This window comes from Notolabrus celidotus, chromosome 6, assembly GCF_009762535.1.
Source record: "Notolabrus celidotus isolate fNotCel1 chromosome 6, fNotCel1.pri, whole genome shotgun sequence".
In the NCBI taxonomy this organism is placed as follows: Eukaryota; Metazoa; Chordata; class Actinopteri; order Labriformes; family Labridae; genus Notolabrus; species Notolabrus celidotus.
The window spans coordinates 19,506,375-19,520,718 of NC_048277.1; the positions used below are offsets into that span (position 1 = coordinate 19,506,375).

The 14,344-nt window shown below is 41.7% G+C and overlaps 2 protein-coding genes across 2 annotated transcripts; one reads left to right on the forward strand and one right to left on the reverse strand.

Annotated features, from left to right (window-relative positions):
• The first annotated feature begins 1,590 nt into the window (after nt 1-1,590).
• On the forward strand, nt 1,591-8,685 carry LOC117814206 (glycine cleavage system H protein, mitochondrial-like). The gene is made up of 5 exons (XM_034685393.1): nt 1,591-1,777; nt 2,003-2,085; nt 2,187-2,250; nt 4,985-5,116; nt 8,120-8,685. Exons 1-5 carry the CDS (start codon nt 1,627-1,629, stop codon nt 8,215-8,217), a joined length of 528 nt encoding a protein of 175 aa, XP_034541284.1. The 5' UTR covers nt 1,591-1,626; the 3' UTR covers nt 8,218-8,685.
• An 8-nt stretch (nt 8,686-8,693) lies between these two features.
• On the reverse strand, nt 8,694-13,727 carry si:ch1073-390k14.1 (deoxyribodipyrimidine photo-lyase). Its single transcript, XM_034685392.1, has 9 exons — nt 13,290-13,727; nt 11,993-12,620; nt 11,562-11,873; nt 11,246-11,418; nt 11,064-11,148; nt 10,735-10,967; nt 10,439-10,633; nt 10,119-10,344; nt 8,694-9,974 (listed from the first exon to the last, which is right to left on the reverse strand). Exons 1-9 carry the CDS (start codon nt 13,518-13,520, stop codon nt 9,442-9,444), a joined length of 2,616 nt encoding a protein of 871 aa, XP_034541283.1. The 5' UTR covers nt 13,521-13,727; the 3' UTR covers nt 8,694-9,441.
• Between the last annotated feature and the right edge of the window lie 617 nt (nt 13,728-14,344).

Below are 14,344 nucleotides of genomic sequence, written 5' to 3' on the forward strand. Positions count from 1 at the left end.
GAAGGTATGCTAACTTAGTATTCAGTGTCTTAAAAATCACCCCTTTAAGCATAACTTCTGCCAGGTCCAACAACACATTTCTATACTCAGTGGTGGACAGTAGCACAGTACATTTACTTGAGTACTGTACTTGAGTACATTTTTTGAGTATCTGTACTTTACTTGAGTATTATTATTTGGGGATACTTATTACTTTTACTCCACTACATTCAGAAGACAATTATTGTACTTTTTACTCCACTACATTTCTATCAGTGCTCTAGTTACTACTTTTGCTTTGGAGTCAGCTCATTAATTTCCTTCTCTTTTCTGAAATATGATCCCCAACACAGTAAAATATGTTTGTGTAGTTCTGTTTGTCTCAGTGGTTTAGTCATACCTCTATATCATGCGTCTCCACGGTTGAACATGGAGCAAAAACAGAGCAAATGTCACTCAGATCAGGCAGTTCATGTAGAGGTGGTAATGATGGCTACAATTCTCCACCTGAGCACCCATGGTCATATCTTCAGCCCGTGTTAGAGGTTATTGAAATGAAGAATGATACATATTGTTTGAAATGTTCACCCTGTTTCCCACTCTAACAAAAATTCACTGTCCAACCTGAGAAAGCGTGTTGAGCTACGTAACATTTGTTTCCTTCCAGATGAACATTTCAAACGAAGTTGTCTGTGCTTGGAGTAACTTAGATTCTGTTTTTATTACATGGTATAGTTTTTAGAGATTTCAAGTAATGGTTTCTAGATAAACATAATGTAGGAGAACGTACTCTTATGTATTCTTGACTGCACTCATGTATTTTGAAAATACAATGTTTTGAGATTTTTTAAGAAGTACTTTGAATACTTGAGTATTTTTAAAAGCAAGTACTTCAGTACTTTAACTCAAGTAATCATCTGACAGGGCAACTTTCACTTGTATTGAAGTAATATTTGACCTGGAGTATCTATACTTTCAACTAAGTAATGATGCTGTGTACTTTGTCCACCACTGTCTATATCAGGGGTGTCAAACATATGTCCCGCGGGCCAAAACCGGCCCTCCAGAGGTTCCAATCCGGCCAGCGGATACAATTCATCGATACTTGATTAATTGCTGACATCCCTACCTTCTTCATTATTATAATCTATCTGTTTTTCATTACACTCTGTTTCAGGTGAATGGGAAACCTGTGTGTTTGGTGTGTTCGCAGCAGGTTTCAGTGCTTTAAGAATATCATATTCAGCCCCAATATGAGACTCATCATGATGAAAAACACAACAGCTGTTTTTATAAAAAATATAGTTCATTAAGTGTGAACATTTACAGAATGTAATTGTATTTTTTGCACTAGAACAAAGGGAAACATTTGGAGTTTTCATTATTTAGAGGTTATTATGTTGTGATTTTACTGGTCCGGCCCACTTCAGATCAACTTGGGGAGTATGTGGCCCAAGAACTGAAATGAGTTTCACACAACTGGTCTATATACTATGCAAACTCACAAATAACCGACCAAAAATAATGCAGATTGTTGTTCTGCGAGTTCAACTCTTCTTCGATGGAGGGCAGTAGCGCGCAACCCCTGCACTGCATTTCCATCAAGAAGAATACAACCACTGCTTTCGTCATCAGTCAGCGACAAACATGGCGGCCTGTGGGCTCCTCCGCTCCGTGTCTTCCAACTTTATTACAGTTTTGCCTGCTCTTAGCCGCTCGGCACCACTTTGCCCGTGGCGACGTGTTTCTAAACCTTGTTTCGGAAGAACTATAGCATCTTCTAGCCGATTATCTGCAGGTATTCCGCTGTCACTTTGATTTATTTTAGCATGTTAGCTAAGATGTGTGATTGCTAATGGGTAATGTTAGCTAACGTAGAGGAGAGGACACTAGAGATGATGACGCTGCTGCTGCATGTCTCTTTGTTTTTCTTATTTGTGCCGGACTGGTCAGTGATTACAAATCACATAAAGTCTGCTCAAAGGGGCTTTTTGTGTTCTGAGTCTCTTCTGTTGTTTTGCAGCACTAAAATTTACAGACAAGCACGAATGGATTCGAGTGGAAGACGATGGGAATGGGACTGTGGGTATAAGCAACTTTGCCCAGGTGAGTCACACAATGCACACGCGCCCACACATACACACACAAGCCAGCATCACGTGATTGATTGTTCAACTACCTTTGACCTTGCATTCTGTCACTTGCAGGAGGCTCTTGGAGATGTAGTTTACTGTGGACTACCAGAGGTGGGAACACAGCTGGCTCAGCAAGGTATGAAGTTCAGGGCAGGGCCCACTGGAGAGTTTGTAATGTCAGAGGTGTATAAAGTACTTGAAAGCCATACTTGAGTAAAAGTAAAGGTATCATACTTGAGTAAAAGTAAAGGTATCTTACTTGAAATCTACTCAGGTAAAAGTGAAATTCACCCATTAAAAAACACTTCAGTAAAAGTCTTAAAGTAGCTCGAATTAAATGTACTTAAGTATCAGAAGTAAAAGTACAAAGAAACAAAACAGCAAGAAATAGTTGTTTCTCTCACAAACTTTATTAAGTTTAATTCTCCCTCCCTCAGCTCCCATCTCCTACTGCTCCCTCTCCCTCCTTCCTTCCTTCCTTCTCCTCTTGCTCTCTCTGTCCCTCCTTCACCTCTTGCTCCCTCCCTCCTTCCTTCTCCTCTTGCTCTCTCACTCCCTCCCTCTCCTCTTGCTCCCTCCCTCTCTCCCTCCCTCCCTCCCTCACCTCTTGCTCCCTCCCTCTCTCCCTCCTTCCATGCTTCACCTCTTGCTCCCTCCCTCTCTCCCTCCTTCCTTCCCCTCTTGCTCCCTCCCTCTCTCCCTCCCTCATTCTGCTCTTGCTCCCTCTCTCCCTCCTTCCCTCCTTCACCTCTTGCTTCCTCTCTCCCTCCCTCATTCTCCTCTTGCTCCCTCCCTCCTTCACCTCTTGCTCCCTCTCTCTCGCCCTCCCTCCCTCATTCTCCTCTTGCTCCATCCCTCCCTCCCTCCTTCCTTCTCCTCTTGCTCCCTCCCTCTCTCCCTCCCTCATTCTGCTCTTGCTCCCTCTCTCCCTCCCTCCTTCACCCCTTGCTCCCTCACTCCCTCCCTCATTCTCCTCTTGCTCCCTCCCTCCCTCCTTCCCCTCTTGCTCCCTCCCTCTCTCCCTCCCTCCCTCTCTCCCTCCTTCCTTCTCCTCTTGCTCCCTCCCTCTCTCCCTCCCTCCTTCACCCCTTGCTCCCTCCCTCCCTCTCTCCCTCCCTCCTTCACCCCTTGCTCCCTCCCTCTCTTCCTCCTTCCTTCTCCTCTTGCTCCCTCCCTCTCTACCTCCCTCCCTCCCTCCTTCACTTCTTGCTCCCTCACTCACGCCCTCATTCTCCTCTTGCTCCCTCCCTCCCTCCCTCCCTATTTCACCTCTTGCTCCCTCTCTCCCTCCCTCCCTCCCTCCCTCTCTCATTCACCTCTTGCTCCTTCTCTCCCTCCTTCCCTCCCACCTGCTCCCTTCCTTCCTTAATTAAAGTCCACAAATTTGCGGTTCATCTTCAGCAGAAGTTGGTTTTCAAAATTGCAAGAGTTGAATCATGCTCTTCGTGGGCTGAAGTCAAGCCCTGCAATGCTAAATAGTCGTTCACACTCTGCAGAGGCAGGTAGAGGTGTGTTCAGCTTCACAGACAGCTTGCAGACGGCAGGGAACGATTTCAGTATTGACAATATGATTTGATTTGATGTCTTTATTTTGAAAATGTAAAAGTGAAAATACAAAAAAAAAGCATACAAGTAGAAAAAAAGAAATAGTTATACAAACATACAGGAAAAAAACAAACAGTTACACAAAATAATCAAAATCAATATTAGCAAGCACTGAAACAATTTACTTTACATGTGCGAAAAGGAGTAGGAATAAGTTAAAACTTATCTAATCCTACCCCTTCATTCACTATTATCTGGCATTATACTAGTGCACTCCCACAAGTCAAATCTTCATATATTATCTTCATATTTACACTGACAAACAAAAGTAAACCCCTCATGATTCTCAACACTTGTCTTCCTCCATGTACCTCATGAAAATCATTTCTTTGTACTTCTTCAATATGGTATCCATACTTATTACTGCAGTTAGTTCATTCTCTTACCGCATGGTGTTTTTTTAGGTTAGGCGGTGTGTTTTGAAACGCCATTATTTCTGTGTTTTTCGGCAAACACAAGAGGCACTTCATCCTGTAGGATGAATCTTTCATCCCCGACAAAAGTGAAAAGGTTTTTTAGATATGGCCACAGGAGTCCGTCTTCTCCTGAAGCAAAACTAGCAGGTGGAGGTGTGGCGGTATGTCCACTCTCACCAGTGGATGAGGCTGCTTCCATCATGCTGTTGAGACTGATGAATATTCGCAGGCTGTGTGTGGTCTGCTGAGATGAGCCTCAGCTTGATTTGAGAGCGCCAGTTATTTGCACCTGAACACGCCCAGTCCCAATAATCAATACATCATGAGACAATTATATTCACATTTTATTTTGTAGCGTGTACCGATGGTGACAATATAAATGTAGCAGAGTAAAAGTATCATTTTTTTCTTTTTAATGTAGCAAAGTAAAAGTGAAAGCTGCAAAAAATATAGCAACTCAAGTAAAGTATAGATAATCCCAAAACCAACTTATGTACTGTAACAAAGTACTTTTACTTTGTTCCTTTACACCACTGGTAATGTCAGAGGTGTATTGACAAGCTTCAACAGATGAAACTAATATAACAAAATATCAAGTGTTTGACTTTTGTTTTAATGTTTCCTCTGTTTCCTATTGCATTAATGACATCTGACCAATGGAAAAACTCTGCGATAAGGCATCTGTTCTGACATGTTAATGACATTCATTTTTTTAATACTTAAAGTGTTATCATAAAAGTACTTTATCTACTCTTAGCTTAATTCAACTCAAGGTCAATAACAGTTGCACAGAAAGATGTGTTTTTCTGAGAGGATTAATTTTTTTTTATTCCACATTGATTCTGACAGATGAGTTTGGAGCTCTGGAAAGTGTTAAGGCAGCCAGTGAACTCTATTCTCCATTGACTGGGGAAGTTGTAGAGGTCAACGCTCTGCTGGCAGACAAACCTGGGCTGGTCAACAAATCCTGCTACAAAGATGGTAAGCACAAACAGATATACAGTGGATGGCAAAAGTCTACACACCCCTGTTGAAATGCCAGGTTTTGTGATGTAAAAAAAATGAGACCAAGATAAATCATGTCAGAAATTTTTCCACCTTTAATGTGACTTATAACATGAACAATTCAATTGAGAAAAAAAAGAAATATTTTAGGGGAAGAATAAAAAATAAGAAACTAACATAATGTGGTTGCATAAGTGTACACACCCTTCTTATAACTGGGAATGTGGCTGTGTTCAGAATAAACAATCACATTCAAACTCATGACAAATAGTGGTCAGTATACACCTGTCATAATTTAAAGTGACTTTAATTAATCCCATTAAAGATCAGCTGTTCTAGGAGGATTTTCATGACATTTCCTCAGTTGCATCTTACAGCAAAAGCCATGGTCCACAGAGAGCTTCCAAAGCATCAGAGGGATCTCATTGTTGAAATAATCAGTCAGGAGAAGGGTACAAACATGTTCCAAGGCATTAGATATATATCATGGACCACAGTGAAGACCGTTATCAAGTGGAGAAAATATGGAACAACAGTGACATTTAGAGAATTGGACATCCCTCCAAAACTGATGAAAAGACGAGAAGAGAACTGGTCAGGGAGGCTTCCAAGAGGCCTACAGAAACATTAAAGGAGCTGCAGGGATTTCTGACAAGTACTGGCTCTGTACTACATGTGACAACATCTCTCCTATTCTTCATATGTTTCGGTTATGGGTGGGGTGGTAAGACGGGAGCCGTTTCTTATGAAGAAAAACATCCAAGCCCGGCGAAATGTTTCAAAAACATACATGAAGTCTCCCAAAAGCATGTGGCAAATGTTTTATGGTCTGATGAAACCAAGGTTGAACTTTTTGGCCATAATTCCAAAAGGTATGTTTGCACTGCACATCACATAAAGAACACCATACCCACAGAGAAGCATTGTGGGGGCAGCATCATACTTATATGAAGAGGGCTGTGCACAGGAGATGCCCTCACTATCTGATGGATTTGGAGCTTTTTTGTAAAAAAGAATGGGCAAATATTACCGTGTCGGAGTGCTGTAACAAAATCAAAAGGTGCTTCAAACAGTTAAAGGGTATGTACACTTATGCAACCACATTATTTTAGCTTTTTATTTTTTATTCTTCCCCCTAAAAGATTTCCATTTTTTTTTTCAGTTGAATTGTTCATGTTATAGGTCACATTAAAGGTGGAAAAGGTTCTGACATGATTTATCTTGGTCTCTTTTTCTTACATCAATAAACCTGGCATTTTAACACGGGTGTGTTCACTTTTAATATCCACTGTAAGTGCACTACCTGTAGCTCAGTCTGTTATCCAGGACAGACTATGAAAGTGAAAGACGATGAAACATTTGCTCAAGAACTAAAACATGAGCACAGTTTTGTGATGATAGAGATGTTTTTACAGTCTGTGTAAAAACACTGGCCTTTGTTTAATTCCTAAAAACATTTATCAATTCTATCTTTAGACCGATGTTTATTTTGCAAACAAAATCAAAGAGTTGAGTCTATATTTTAGACAACTTTTTGTGAAAAACAAGGAAAAAATGTAATCAACCCAATCATTTGTAATAAATGCTTGACATATGCCAGATTCTGAAATGCATACCTGTATGTTAAAAAAGGTTTTACTTATAATATCATAGCAGAGTAATGATCTGCTGACATGCTGCATTACATTTTGAACAGTAGATGGCAGTAGTGCAACATAATATATGAGGTAGTCACTGCAGACAATCTGAGATGAAGCCAGTTTGTGTTTAAAAAAAAAAACATCATACCATATGCAATATTTCGGAACATCTCTGCAGAATATCCGTTTCATATCAACGATTATACTCTGCATATTTTAGTTAATTCTCCTGTGTACATTACATTTTTGTGGTATTTGATGTTTATATCAGTTGATGTGTTTCTCCCTCCCTCCCAAACATTTAACAGGTTTACTTAACTTTATAAAGATGAACATCCACTTAGGCTGTGTTCACACTGCAGGCAAAAGTGGCCCAAATCTGATTTTTTGGGGTCAAGTGACCAGGTCAGATTTTTTAGAGGCAGTGTGAACATTCAAATCTGGACCCCTTCCATATGTGGTCCTGAATCAGATACAGATCAGATTTTTTCAATGTGACCTCAGTGTGAACGGCCAAGGTGGATTTGATGCGCATTTGATACTTTCACGTCACTTTATAGCTACACACGTCACAATTCTGCGCGGCGGTAGCCTTGCTAAAATGGAGGATAGCAACGATGGAGCAAGTCAATGGAGGTACAGCAAGGTCTTGGACCTTATAAATATATGGGGTGACACTTTCATACAAGCAAAGCTTGAGGGTTCATACTGTAAATGGTCTGTGTTTGAAAATACATCGAAAGAACTTGCCGAACGGGGACACAGAAGAACAAGCAATTTGGCTCTCTTTTTCTTTATACTTGACCTCCTCGGCACCTGGTCATTCTCCGACTCCCACTGCACAAAAACTTTGTAACAAAGGCGAAAATGCTGACTACCTCCATGTTTACGTTTGTGAAACAGCTGCATGTGACGTCATTGTTACTGTTCTTTTGCGCATGCGGGGCAGTTCGGAGCCAGGTCGGATACAAGTTACATTATAGATGGTAATGTGAACTGGCAAACAAAAAATCCTATCTGAGCAAAAATTTGGAATTGAGCATTAAGCCTTGCAGTGTGAACCTAGCCTTAGGTTATCACCCTTAAACAGTCTGCCTTCTACTATTGTCAGAATTATGGTGTTACTGAAGGGCAATAAGACAACTGTGTCCACTGTGATGAATTACCTAATTCATGCAAGCTGAAAGTCTTAATAAGGTAACCTTTCCATACTTTTGCTGAATAATAAAGTGGGGAGAACTATGGTAGTGATGTTAAAAGTGTGACTTGTTATGGATGCACTTAAGTATGGAAACTGATTTACTGATAGATTAACCTGACTTTAACCCTCTCAATACAGGTTGGCTGATGAAGATGACCATCGCTAACCCTGCTGAGCTCGACGCCCTCATGGACGAAGCGGCTTATGAGAGATACATTCGCTCCATTGAAGACTAACACAACCCCCCTCTTCTAACATAAGACCTCTCTTCTTTATGAACATAACTGGCAGGAAAACCCCCAAGTAGTGCCTGTGTCAGTTACAATGCTGCGCTAAGCATTCACCAGTGGAGTTCAACAGTTTCAGACTGCTGACCTGCCAGTTTTGTAATGCTGTGAACATTAGGAGACCTTTATTTACTGTTAAAGACTGACTTTAGGACTGTCCATCTGCACTGATGAAACATCCATTTATGAGTTGTTGCAGCCTCAAAACCCCATACTAGAGAGATTGAGACTCAGCAGAAATTTCTAAGCATTTCAGTCATATAAGGAAACTTGAAAATAGGTTGTGAAACATTGTTAGATGTAAAAAGCACCTTTTCTTTATGGTATTAACAATAAAGTTGGTCTACACTGCATGTGTGACAGTAACACTGTAGATACAGGACCTGTAAATAAATAAACATTTCCTGAAACATTTTATTTTTATTTTATTTTTATTTTTCAAAGTCATAACATATCAAAAGTGTGGAGAGCATTTTAGAAACAGTGTCTTATCCAATGAGGTATTGAACAGCTGGTGTACCTGGCACCATGTCAGTGTCATATAATATAATTTTGTACAGAAAGAACAAATAAAAATAAAGAGAACCCAGTTCAGTGCACACACAAACAGCATTTCAAACCGAATGTATGACCCTTTTATACAAATGTATACAAAATGTTACCTGCATTCACAATTGGAAAGAAAAACAAATTCTACCTGGTAACGTTTTTTTTAACTTAACTGACTTATTTCCACACACCTGATAACTCGACCTGTTTTAATACTTATATCATTTTGTAAACAACAAAATACACCTCGGTTTAGAAGTCAGACACATCAGAAGTCAATATTTTTCCACTATCAACTTAAATGCATGCATGTATTTATTTGTTAAAATCTGACTTAAAAAAAGATCCCATCGCTCAATAATTGAGAATATATTAAATATTTATTGTACAAAATGTAAGATCTACTCACTAACTGTACAGAAACTTTCTCTTGCTAGTTTCCATCCATTTTCCTAATCTTAGCCACATCTGTGGGTTAAACTACATTTAAAATTTGAGACTTTTCTTGCTTGTTTCTGCATAATCTTTGTGATTAATGGTCTGTAATAAGTTCAGCTTTTTAGTAACTATTGTCATGTAACTTTGTGGTCATCTAGCTGTAAACATTAAGTCTTGATCTCTGGATCAGCCAAGTGAAGTGACTGCCCCGCCAGGTACTATAGAAAACCTGTCCTTGGCTGTTGGAGTTCTCCTGGCTCTGCCCCGAGGTGCAGGAGGCCGAGGGAGTCCCTCTATCCTGCGGTTATCACTCTCCAGCCTCTCCTTTCTCTGGACTCCCTCGTACATCACACTGGCAGTGAAGTCTCTTTCATTGAGGAAGGCGATGGTCTCATCCCTCTTGCGGCTCACATATCCTTTTAGGACAGCATTGTAGGGATTTGAGGCAGCATCTGCATCTGGATCTTCTTGCTGGTGTTTGAATTCCATGCGGGTGATAACAGGCAACAGGAACTGCTTTCCCTCCCTCACCACACCTGATGAACCCAGAGCCTCGGAGACCAGACGCGGGGGAAGAGGGACCAAGTCACAGCCAGAGCGCTTGTCCACATACTGGGCAAACTCTCTCCGCACCAGAGCTACATCTTGCAGAGAATGAGTCCTTCGCTCCTCCAGGTCTGTGACTATTCGCTCAGGGTATGTCTGGCCAAACACCAAACCTAAAGAATAAGAGGGAGAGATTTGTATTTTAGAGTGTGGAACAAACTGTACTAAGCCGGCTTCAAAACAACAGTGATTTTAGGGCTGCACAATTTTTTGAATGTATTATGTAGCAAACAGCCCAACTATTATGGTTTCCTCACCAGCGCGTCGTAGCATGGATGCAGGACATTTCCAGGGTTTGTGAATGAGCTCATCAGGCAGGTCAGCAAGTTCAGGGCACCATTTCCTCACATAGGTGCCATTGGGGTCACAGGTCATCGCTGCATCAATGGGATGCATGACAAAGTTCCAGTGATCCAGACCACACATGCCCCCATTCTGCCACATCATGGCATCTATGGCAACATCTGCATCCACCAGCGTGTCCTAAATACATGTACAGATTGGAAACAGTCACTACTTGTTCAGCTGTATGTGATGTATTTGAGTGAACTTAAATCTGTATGCATGCAGGTCTCACCTGGAACCAGCGATAACCTTCTTGCCAAGGCAAGTAGAGATATGCGATGAGAAAAGATGCCACCACATGTCTCATGTAGTTGTTCATCCATCCTGTCAGCCACAGCTGCCTCATTGCTGCGTCCACCAGAGGGTAACCTGTCCGACCTCGCTGCCAAGCCTTCAGGTGACCACGGTCACTGCTCCACCGCAAAGCCTACAATAACCAGTGGGAGAAAACTGCTTTGTAATAAAGACCTTTATAGCATTGGACAGTGATGAAGAAACTGAAGAGTAGTTAAGCTTTTTAAACTCTACCTTGTATGGTGGTCTGAGTGATTCCCAAGGGAGGTCAGGAAACAATGTTAACTGCCAGTAAGACAAATCTCTCCATGCCAGTTTGCGTTGGAATTTTGGGGGTCGACAGCGGGCCCCTTTGGCATCCCACAATAGCCAGCGTGGGCTAAGCTGACCAAAGTGAAGGTATGGAGACAGACAGCTGGTGTTTGGGGCATCCGCCCTGCCTGACTCGTTTTCATATCTATACACACCTATGACAAATAAGGAGAATCATAATCTGCTGTTAGGTCAAAGCTTTACTTCATACCATTTCCCAACCAGAGAATGCAATGTTTACAATGTCTCACCATCATGAAGAAAGGCCTCAAGTCGTGCATGTGCTCCTTCTTCACTGAAATCCCATGATTCACGGATGTTAGCTGCCCAGTCAATCTGTATGCCAAAATGTACAAAAGGAAACCATGAGGACCTCATGATCTTATCTTAACTGTATTTTGGGCTGTAATTTTCTTCTACTTAAGCTACTGACCGTGGTGCCATCTTTCCTGCGGGGCATGCGTGCTAGTTCCAGCTCATCCAAAGGCACACCCTTAGGCCAGTGAACAGGTGTGGGAAGAGACACAGGAGGGTCCAAAGGAACCCCTAAAGCAGATCCTGGGTTCTGTTTACAGCAGTTCATGAAATGAGACACTGAACCTATTCCTGAAACAAGAAGACCACAAAATGTAACATAATTTTCAACGCATTGCTGATTAGAAACATTTCTATTAAGATTTAGAGGTTTGGTATTCACCACAAAAAATTAAACAACCACAGCTCATCAAATTTCATTTGTTGAGACTAACCTCTGAGTCCCACACCCTCCGTGCTGACAGAGTAAGGGTCTCTGAGACAGTAGGAGTGAAACATCTTGAACTCCACGCCATCTTCATGAAGAGCAGACACCACATGATCATCCCTCTCTTTCAGCCAGGGCTCATACAGGGCATTAGCAAAAACTGTTCTTGCCCCTGTTTCCTTGACCAGCTCCTTAAGACTACACAGTGATGATCCAACCTCATTCCCCTCTCCTTTTGCTTTGAGGAAGACAAGATGGCTGCCAATGCGATCCAGAGATGAAGAGAAACAAGACAAAGCTTGATAAAGCCAGTATTTACCTGTCAGAAGAAAAACGTGTGAAAAACAGTAAGGAGAAAAAATGTTACTTCTTTATTTAAGCTAAAAGGCAAGTAGGATCCCTACTAAGCCTTGATAAGTGATTCCACTGCCAACTTACATGCTCCCCCCATGGCCACCGTAACTCCTGGTCCCTCTTCTTCATCAGGACTCCAGATAAAGACAGGAATGACAGGTGCTCCAGCCTCTAGTGAGCCATTGAGAGCAGGGTTGTCACAAAGTCGCAGGTCCCTCCTGAACCACAGCAGTACTGGCGGTGGTGCAGAGGTAGATACAGGCAAACCTACAACATGCTGACAAGTGTCTTTGCGCCGCTGTCGCCTGTTCTTAGAGCGTTTTGGTTTCTCTGGTTGATTCAGATCTCCCTCGAGCACTTGTTTACCTTCTTTCGCTGTGTCTTGCGTAGAAACGATGCCAGGAGGTGTGGGGGTACATACAGTAGGGCTTGTTCCTTGCTTATTCTCACTGGTTGTCTTCAGTGATCTAGACTTGCCCCAGGCCCCAGTTTGGGGCAAGCTGGTGTTTTTTCTACTTTCAACTACGTCTGTTAGCTGGTTGTGGCTGCTCCCCAGAGCCTGAGACACTGTGGTTGATTGACAAGCGCCTCTCTGGTTCAGTCCTTCATGAAGATGCTGGTGTAGTGACTCTTGGCTGGGGGTTGACCGATGATTATCTTTCATTTCCAGTAAGGAGAGAGCCAATGCAACTTCCAATTCATCATCTTCAGTCTGCAAGTTCATAAAGACAAGTCTTCATATATAAATTTTCCCAAAGCAACTGCTTATAATTGTTGTACATATGAAACACTTTAAGTGCAAAATGTGCAACAACACAGCATACAATTTTACAAAATGGTAACAATGTGAAAAGGAGCAAAGCAAAGTTGTTTTTTGGATAATTGAAGTTACTGTTGGAGAGTGTGATAGGCTAACAGGTGTTTTTTTTCTCTTTTATTAGCTTCAAACAGGCTAGTGGAGTGGGGGAGTGGGGGGGACTAACTATCTAGGGCCCAAGTGGCCCTGAAATAAAATGTGTTTTGATGTATAACAGCAATAAGATAATTAAAATTGTCTGAATAAATAAACAAACATTCAGAATTCCTTTCTGAAAAAACGGGGAGTCTCTGGGAGTCTCTGTTTGGACCGCAGATGTCTGTCAGCAGCAGGCAGCTCCTGACGTGCTGAGTGGACAGCGGCTGCGGAACAGTCCATGAGCCTTGATCTTTCATAGTTTTGATGCCTTCAGTATTAATCTACATGGTTTCAAATAACTAAAATAAATACAAACAATTGAATGAGAAGGAGTTTCCAAACTTTTGACTGGTAGTGTAAATGTAACCACTTTATAATCGACCGAAACCTCATTGTTGTAACTTTTTTCGACAGACAATCCCCTACCTTTGAGAAGTACTCGTTGTAGATGGAGGTAAGGACGGTGTGCATGGAGATGTTTGCCGTGGACAGGGGCTGGATGATGGACAGAAACTGTGACCTGGTCTCCTGGTGCCCCAATGCGGATACACACATCGCGAAAAAGCCCTCTGGATCTTCACGACCCATCAGAACTTCCCTTAGCACTTTCCTCACCAAGGCTTTGCTGTCTTCGGTTGCACCCGCCGAAGGAGGCATCTTCAGGTGAGAGGTTACAATAAAAAGATACCTGCTAAACGATGTCAAATTACAGTACACTAAACATGTCTTGGTTTAGCATTAAATAAGCGCTCCACGTCCTGCAGCTACCCAAAGTGCTGGTTACCAAACAACAGCTGATTTTGAGTTACACAAGCCATGTGTTGGTGTTTTGTAACCTGTGAAGCCAAAGGTCTGTAATGGATTTCTTACACCAGTAGAGGGTGGACAAGTCTTATAAATAGGAGATACCACATGTAGGATGGTTATTCATTGATCTGCCTTTTTTGTGAGTAAAAGTTGGAATCCCCCTCTTTAATGAAAATGACATGAAAATAAGGAACATATTTTTAGATCAATGTCTGTTTTTTGACACAGTATTGAGCCCTCATTTGCTATCTCTGTTTCATCATCCAGTCTTCAAAAAACAGCTCCCGTTTCATAGCATACATTTCAAATACAACTCGTCATGACAGGGGGTCCCCACAAGCTAAATCCAATCAAACAGAGACGTTTGCACAATTTAGATTGATGTTACAGTGATGAGGGAGAGCATCTTTCTTAAGATAATCATTCTTTAATTTCTACATAGCCTTCATCTTGACAGGGATGTGGTTCCTTTTCAAGTGCAGCCTGTGATGTCAAGACTGAAAAACAAAGCCAGGAGACAGTGTACCCAGCAGTGAATTTTTAATCATGTTCTTTATTCCAGCTGTAGACGGGTTGCTAAGTAATTTATTTTTTTAATGATGCCATGCATAAGCTTTAATGCACGCAGCAGGGAGCAATAATTTGTGACACTTGTGGACCAAACTCTAAAATGC